The sequence below is a fragment of the Salvia miltiorrhiza genome, chromosome 8 (assembly GCF_028751815.1).
Source record: "Salvia miltiorrhiza cultivar Shanhuang (shh) chromosome 8, IMPLAD_Smil_shh, whole genome shotgun sequence".
Taxonomy (NCBI): domain Eukaryota; kingdom Viridiplantae; phylum Streptophyta; class Magnoliopsida; order Lamiales; family Lamiaceae; genus Salvia; species Salvia miltiorrhiza.
Window position 1 is genome coordinate 56242607 of NC_080394.1, and position 8077 is coordinate 56250683.

General features: G+C 32.9%; 2 protein-coding genes across 2 annotated transcripts; one reads left to right on the forward strand and one right to left on the reverse strand.

Moving 5' to 3' along the window:
- The first annotated feature begins 1955 nt into the window (after positions 1-1955).
- On the forward strand, positions 1956-2978 carry LOC130999375 (transcription factor bHLH53-like). The gene is made up of 2 exons (XM_057924907.1): positions 1956-2504; positions 2590-2978. The coding sequence occupies exons 1-2, from the start codon at positions 1971-1973 to the stop codon at positions 2710-2712; spliced, it is 657 nt and encodes a 218-aa protein (XP_057780890.1). The 5' UTR covers positions 1956-1970; the 3' UTR covers positions 2713-2978.
- A 1744-nt stretch (positions 2979-4722) lies between these two features.
- Positions 4723-7847, reverse strand: LOC130998770 (alpha N-terminal protein methyltransferase 1-like). The gene is made up of 7 exons (XM_057924177.1): positions 7803-7847; positions 7058-7262; positions 6779-6837; positions 6506-6625; positions 5690-5791; positions 5198-5252; positions 4723-4997 (listed from the first exon to the last, which is right to left on the reverse strand). The coding sequence occupies exons 1-7, from the start codon at positions 7845-7847 to the stop codon at positions 4873-4875; spliced, it is 711 nt and encodes a 236-aa protein (XP_057780160.1). The 3' UTR covers positions 4723-4872.
- Between the last annotated feature and the right edge of the window lie 230 nt (positions 7848-8077).

The following is an 8077-nucleotide window of genomic DNA, read 5'->3' on the forward strand; positions in this document are numbered from 1 at the left end:
TTCTTATTATTATATCGCTTTTTAATAAAGTATATGTTATTTAGTTTTTCGATCAATGTCCCATCATATGATTCATATTTTTTTACAACTTCACTATTTTAATTGAATTAATTAATTCAACTTTAGTTCATTGAGTATAATTATTTCAACTTCATTATTTACATTATAGTAGTTCATTTTCTTATTATCAAATCGACTTCAATTCTATATTATAATACATTGTCTACAAGTATATGTTATATAGTTTTCAAAGCAATATCTCATCGTATTCACAATATTTTTTTTTTCAACTTCACTAATTTATTTCAATTAATTAATTAAACTTTATTTCTTATTATTATATCGCGTTAACTGCATTATTATAATACTTTTAATCCAAATATATGTTATTTATTTTTTCAATCGATGTCCCATCGTATGATTCATTTTATTTTTATTTCTAACGCTTCACTAATGTAGTAATTGTCACTACCGGACAAGGTGAGAAAGTATTACTCACATATTATTGAGGTCTCAGGTTCAATTTCCCCAAGCACCTTTTTTCTTGTATTTTAGTTTTTTTTTTCAAATCATCTTCGAAATATTTTTTTTAATATCGGAAAAATGTATATAAATGCAAACAAATCTAGGATTATTTCCCCCAATCACCTTTTTCTTGTATTTCGGTTTTATATTTAAATAAAATCATCTTCAAAATGTTTTTTTTAATATTGGAAAAAAAAATATAAATGAAACAAATCTAGGATTATTTTGAAGGGAATCTCTAAATTAGTAGAAACAAATAAAATTAACATAAAGTTCGCAAAATAAAAAATAATAATCGAAAAATAAAATAAATGTGGAAATAAATCTAGGATTAGTTTAGGAGAATCTCTAAATTAGTGGAATCAAATCTAGGATTATTTTTTGGAGAATGAAAATCTCTAAATTAGTGGAAACAAATCTAGGATTATTTTAGGAGAATCTCTAAATTAGTGGAAACAAATCTAGGATTATTTTTAGAAGAATATCCAAATTAGTGGAAACAAATAAAAATAACATAATTTTTGAAAAAATATAGAAAAATAAATCTCTGGAAAAAACTAACATGATTTTCGAATATAAAAATACAAAATTTCAGAAAAAAAATATTTTCGAAACAATAAAAAAATAATATGTGGAAACAAATAAATAAAACATATTTTTTGAATATAAATAAATAATTTAATCATCAATAAAAATAAATAATATTAATTTCGGGAAAAAAAGCTGGAAACAAATATAGGATTATTTTAACAAGAAACAAATAATCAAAAGAATTCCAGAAATAAACTTCGAATATGATTTATATAATTTTTGTAAATAAAAAAACCGAAAAATAAGGAAACAAAAAAACAATACATAAGATAACTGAAAAGCAAAAATTTTGGAAATTAAAAAAACGAAAATACAAAACAATAAAACTGTGGGATATTTAAGTAAATAAACAATTATCTCTAAAACCGGCTAATTATGGGTCAATGATAATCACCCGGTTTTGACCGAGTGTTCAGGACACTCGGTGTCCAAATAGCATTTCCGTTTAAGAAAAACATAAAAATAAGCAAGAAGGAGATGTTAAATAACGGTTAATTTAGTAACCCTAATAGCCCATTATATGTCCCTAATTATGAGGAAGGTGGTTAATTAGCCGTTATAAATCCCATTCAAGAATAACCTCCACTCCCACGTTCATATCTTTCTCTCTCTGACACACGCACTCACACACAGCTATTCATAAGCTTTTTTTGAGTTTGTTAAGGTTTTCTACTGACATTCAAGGCTAGTAGTTAAAAGACACAATCTTTCTCAGGTATCGCTTTGTCTCTTTCATTATCTTCTTTAAATTCAATTTTGCCTCGTTAATTTTCTACTGCAATGCTCACTTCTGCTTCGTACTAGGTTAACCTCTGTCATCATCATTGATTTCACAGGTAATCCCTTCTTCATCAATGGCGTTGAGCTACTACTCCAACTGGACCTCTTTTCAGCAGCCAGACTACTCCGGCGATGATCCAGAGCTCCAATCTCTGTTGAACCCGGACGACTATTTCGCCGACTCTCTTCTCTGCGACGATCTCACTTATCATGCTAATGGACTTCCCTTGGAATTGGATAATCTCACAACTGCAACCCAACCCCCACCCTTTCTTTTGCCGCACCAACAACCCTTGTTCCACTTCCCCAAACGCCACAAGCTCTACGATTACTCGCTGCCGGAATTTGTCTTGCCGCCGCCGTTGCCTCAGTTCCCTGCCGCGGATTTCAGCTGTGAGAGCGCCAAGAACGAAACGAGCTTATCCGCGCAGAGCATCGCAGCCAGGCAGAGGCGGCGGAAGATCACAGTGAAGACGCAGGAACTCGGGAAGCTGGTTCCCGGCGGGCAGAGGATGAACACGGCGGAGATGCTGCAATCCGCCTACAACTACATCAAGTTCTTGCAGGCGCAAGTTTCTCTCCTTGAATTCCTTGGTTCGCATCATCAGGTACTTAACTAACTAACTAATCATTTTTTCATTGAATTAATTATACATTAATCATCATCAACAATTGCAGGAGGTACCATTCGAGGGTGAAGAAGAGCTCCAGAATCTTCTAGAATCTCCTTTGATTCAAGAAAAGCTATACTCCACTCAACATTGCTTGCTTCCAATCCACATTTGCTGGAAAAGGATCATTGAAGGACGAAATTAACTCACGCCCGCTGCCTAGCTAGTTCTAATTGTTTTAGTTTAGGCTAATCTTGATTGTTTTAGTTTAGGCTGATCTTGACTTCTATGTTGTTTAGTTCCATTTAAGGCAAACTCTTCATGCCTTGTGTTTTTTAGTTACTTGCTTGTATTCTAGGATATATGTTAGGTTAAATAGGCTCTTTACTTGAGGAAAAAAATGTTGTATTTTTTTCTTAGTGTAAGTATCCTGATCCTAACATTACATTATTCATATACAATGAGTATGCATTCTTGGTTAATCCCATATTCCCATATGTGTTTGAATATTGATTATTTACTGTTTTTGTTTAAATGCGTATTAACACTGTATGAAATTTTAAAACCGCAATCAGAATAATGAATGCACCGTTTATTATCCCTGGCGTCACCTTGTTATTTTCACGTTTAAGTGCCAGATTAATTGATTTCAAGAAAAAAAGTATTTCTAGTATTTATTAATTCTTAATCATGATAGAGGATAATTTGCAAAAAAAATATTCTTCAACTTTTAGATGAGACGGTCATTGACATGTCAAAGTAGTTAGACAGTTGATTTTGGAGGAGTGATTGTAGGAGTTTGTTACAACGTTTCTTGGTGGTTAATTTATCCAATTTCTTTCTCCACACCAACAATTTTATTTTTATTCCATAATGTCTTGATTCATAAAATTGCATGCTTATTCATTCCATAATGTCTTGATTCATAAAATTGCATGCTCGGACGTTACATGGAAATCGGAATCGGAAGAATTTAATTATGTCTTGAGTAATATATATCCACCAAATTGTACCTTATCGAGATAGTAGTAATGTTTATTAACAAGTTTGTATATGCCATTTGCTTAAGATAGCTCATATTTGAGATTAAATAAATTACTCATTAAAATTTGTGGTGAAATTTAGAGTTGCGGAGGCAGTGCTTCTCCTTCAACAGCTCAGCTCAGACATTAAGATCAACTGGTCTCCATTTCTAACCACAACCTGCTTCCTCGTATACATCACATGTTTAATCCCAGCTGTAACCTGCTGCCTTCCCATTATATCTCGAACATTTTTAACATTATGTCATTATCCCATCTATCTAATGACGTACGAATATAAATTATCTTAAATTTATTCCTTGTTCGTTTAGATACCATACTTGAAACAATGGATAGATGTGTAAGATGCATTTAATTTCAATGTGTAACACATAAATTATTAGCCTAGCTTGTTAAGCTTTTTTCGTGGATAAGACTTGAATCAACTTGCCTCCGTTGCCTGAATTCTCTGCGGCGGATTTCACCATGGAAAAAGGAAGAATTGATTTTAGCATGCGCGCACTTCTAACTGTTTTTAGTTTAGGATAATCTTTGATTTAAGAAGAGAAATCAACTCGTATACTTGTGATCTCACTAGTTTAGGCTAATCTTGATTTCTGTTGTTTTGTTCCAAGGCAACCTCCACATGCCTTGTGTTATTTAATTCCTCCTTGCCACTCAGGATGTTAGGTTAGGCTCTTAGGAAAAAAAATGTTGTACTATTTTTTCTTCATACGTCTAACAGTATTGATATACAATGAGCATTAATTCTTGTTTCTTAATTGGTTAAATCCCAAATGAGATTGATTGCTTGCTTATTGTTTTTTTAAAGTCGTGATAAATAACATCTTAAAACCGCAATGAGAAGGAATGCAACATTTATGATCAATTCACACTGGCCTTTGGGTTTTCCTTATTAATTAAATGCTATATAAAAGGGCTTTTTCACTTTTAAGTAATTCTTAATGCTTAATCAACTTAAGGAATTCTTAATGCGAAAATTTGCAGGAATAATTCTTGATAACTTTTCGATAAGCCAGCCATTTACACGGTTAAAGTAGTTAGGGAGTTAATTTTGGAGAGTGATTGTAGGAGGATCTGTTGGGTGTGTATATTTTCATATTTATTTTTATTTTCACATGTACATTTCAATTTTTAAGAACTTAATTCTACCAAATTAACTAGGCAGCAGATTTGAACAAAGATTTCCCAATTTTCTTGGAGCTTCTCCAAAACTGAATATTGTGAACTGGAAATGTGGACGATATGAGTGAACGAAGCACACAGAATTAATGGAGTTTTAAATATTAATATCTGGTAAAAACTCTTGAGAAATGGTATCTTCATCCCTTCACTCTTATCTGATGATGCCAGGTCTTGAGAATGTGTAGACCACATTGTTTGAAGAGCTGCTTGAAGTACAAGTCGGATCTCGTAATGCTCTTGTCTTGACTATCCAACACGAAACCTAATGAACAAGAATTAGTATAAGATTCACTGTTAAAACAGCAAAGAAAACCAGCTGTTTCAAGGGGAGAACGCAAAGCAAGCAAAATAGGGTTTCATCCGCGAAGATCATCAACATGTATTTACATTGTCTTGATGTCTCATAGAGGATAGATGGTTTGTAATTAACTCAGTAGGAAAATTGATAGATAAAATCCTTACCATTTCTTGCAATGTTCTCCTTCAAAATAAACAGCCCACCAGGTCTGAGACCACCCTGGAAGATGTACATGCTACCGTTAATAATACATCAGACTGATTAGCGAAATCCATATAATACGCTACAGGTACATGACATTGTTTTATAAAGATATGACTGACCACATAATTAATCATGTTTTAGACATAATCTTGGACTGAGCTAATAGAATCTGCATAATATGGAATGACTTTTCCAATCCTAGTTGAGAATATTGAAGCTTCCGAGATATGATAATGTATGCTTGTGTATTAGAAGACAAAGCTACTTAGCCCAGATGATTCAAGAAAATAGGAATGAGTAAATCTGAATGGTCATTGGCAGTACAAATGAGTGACAAACAAACCTTCGCAAACGGAAAGATGTTTACTTATACTCAACTACGACAGAAATAGTTTAGGACTAGGAAGACCAACTATTATTGTTTAATAAGATGGGAACTATTAGTCTATTACCTTGGCTCTATCGAAGAATGACATAAGGTCATCATCTGAAAGATGCCCAATACACCATTGGATCCATATAATGTCATACCTTGCTGCCTCTGGAGTAAATTCCTAAAATAAGACGGTGTAAAAAGTTTAGCAAACAATGAGTGTACTCCTTTTCATGCGCTGAGAAAAAGTTACTTGGTTTGACTACAAAGAAACAAGCTTAGATTGATATAGGTGTGTGACCAGGGTACGAATCCCAATCCCCCATCCCCCAACTCCAACTCAAAAAAACAAAAGGATTGATATGGGCTATCCGAAACTATAACCTGGAAAAAGTTCACATCATAAAGTAAAACAAGGACATCCGAAACTATATAAAGGAGACGAAATATTGCACAAATATTGTAGCTGGTGCGGTATGTACAATTTAATACAATGTAGACAAACATGGACAGAAGGAGGAATACAGTTTTAAACTTAAATATGTAATGATATATCGCAACCTAGGAACTGTACTTTGCTATCAGGTTACTAATCATTTCCAATACATAGTGAAAAGGAAAAAAAGACAGTGAGTATTTAAAAGAAACTAGCATAAGATTACAAGTGTAATGTGGATCAACTCCTGCAAGTTTGGTAACTAATTACATGGAGAGAAAGTAGTAGAGTTTCTGATAATTAAACAATATGAATTTCTATTTCTAATTACAATAAACTAATACGTTGCATGACCATGGCATTCCACCGTTGTTAGATGTTTGGTATCCATAGATATCATGCATTAATGAAATGAAGACTGACTAAACAATCTGAAACTAAAAGCAAATTACATCTTGCCTGAAGAGGAACACAGAAGAAGTTGACAGCCTTATGATCCCCTGTGACCATCAAGTTTTCTGGGGACAAATTTTCCCGAGCAGTATCTAGAAAATGAGAAACAGGCTCGAGAAGGTCAACCTGGATTGAAACATAGCATTTTCACAACAATGTCAAGAAATCAAAGATTTTAGATACTATTTCAGTAACTAGTTGGATTCTTTGATTATTCCTTCAGCTATAAATATGCGTTATTACGAGAAGAAAAGATGGCAGTAAGAGTCGAAAGAGAACCTCATTAAAATATCTTATAAGAAGATTCTTGGTGACCCTTCCAATCCCGGAGCCACAATCTGCAGGTATTGTAGCAAATAAATCAAAACTCCAACAACAAACTCACGCAATCCTCACAACAGAATCTTGGAGAATACAACCATAGACGTACCAAGCTACTTCCATTAGAACACCGGAGGCAACAGTGTTTTCTATAACTAACAACATTGCAACACATTCATAGAAATTCAAGCTTTTCTACTCTATGCTAACATCCTTGGAAGAGGGAGGAAACAATACCAAGAGTATTAAGACGTCTTTCACTGCCAGCATCAGGAAATCTTTCAGCCAAAATCAAGTTCAAGAATGCCTCACTACCTTCTATATCAGGTTTATTCACATGCCCATACCCTCCCAGCACTCCATCCACCGTCGCCTCCACACCCTTCTCTTCCACAAAAACAAACAAACTAACCTCACATTTTCCATCATGTAAACAAAACAACTAACAAGTAGCCATGGACGGAGCCAGGGGGGCTAGGGGGGGCTAGAGCCCCCTCCCAAATATAGATATATGTTTATACCTATTATAAAATAATTTTGTTTTATAAAAGAGTATTTGCTTATTACATATATACTTAATTTAAGGATAATTTTGTTATTTAAAACTATATAATCTATGAAATATTGTTTGTTATTATTACTATTATACTTGTCTTTTAATAAAAAATGACTAATATGTATGAAATGCTAAAAAAAATTATAATGTATTGAAACTAATTTGTAATATATAGAAAAAGAGTATTTGGTTATTACATATATAATCTAATTGTTACTATTATACTTGGTATAAAAGAGTATTGAAACTAATTTGTATAAAAGAGTATTTGGTTATTACATATATACTTAATTTAAGGATAATTTTGTTATTTAAAACTATATAATCTATGAAATATTGTTTGTTATTATTACTATTATACTTGTCTTTTAATAAAAAATGCCTAATATGTATGAAATGCTAAAAAAAATTATAATGTATTGAAACTAATCTGTTCCATGAGCTCCAATCCAAGGGGCAGCCGAACGTCATAACTTATACAATCCTTATCGGTGCACTTTGTGAGGAAGGACAGATTGAGGAAGCTAAGGATTTGATGACGCAAATGGTAAGCAACGGTTTCTTGCCTAATAGTGTAACATACAATGTTTTTGTTCGAGGTCTTCTCAAAATGAACAAAATGCTTGATGCAATGCCACTGTTGGAAGAGATGGATTCAAGAGGATGCACACTTGACAAAACTGCATATTCGATGTTGATTG

Bases quoted from the DNA above. Each gene is read 5' to 3' on its own strand.
- LOC130998770 (XM_057924177.1), bottom strand. From the start codon at position 7,847: ATGACGTTCGGCTGCCCCTTGGATTGGAGCTCATGGAACAGATTA. The intron at 6,626-6,778 runs GTTCTCTTTCGA...GTTTCAATCCAG, and splicing joins TTATAAGATATTTTAATGAG to GTTGACCTTCTCGAGCCTGT. The intron at 4,998-5,197 runs GTAAGGATTTTA...CTTGTTCATTAG, and splicing joins GGAGAACATTGCAAGAAATG to GTTTCGTGTTGGATAGTCAA.
- LOC130999375 (XM_057924907.1), top strand. From the start codon at position 1,971: ATGGCGTTGAGCTACTACTCCAACTGGACCTCTTTTCAGCAGCCAGAC. The intron at 2,505-2,589 runs GTACTTAACTAA...GTACCATTCGAG, and splicing joins TCCTTGGTTCGCATCATCAG to GGTGAAGAAGAGCTCCAGAA.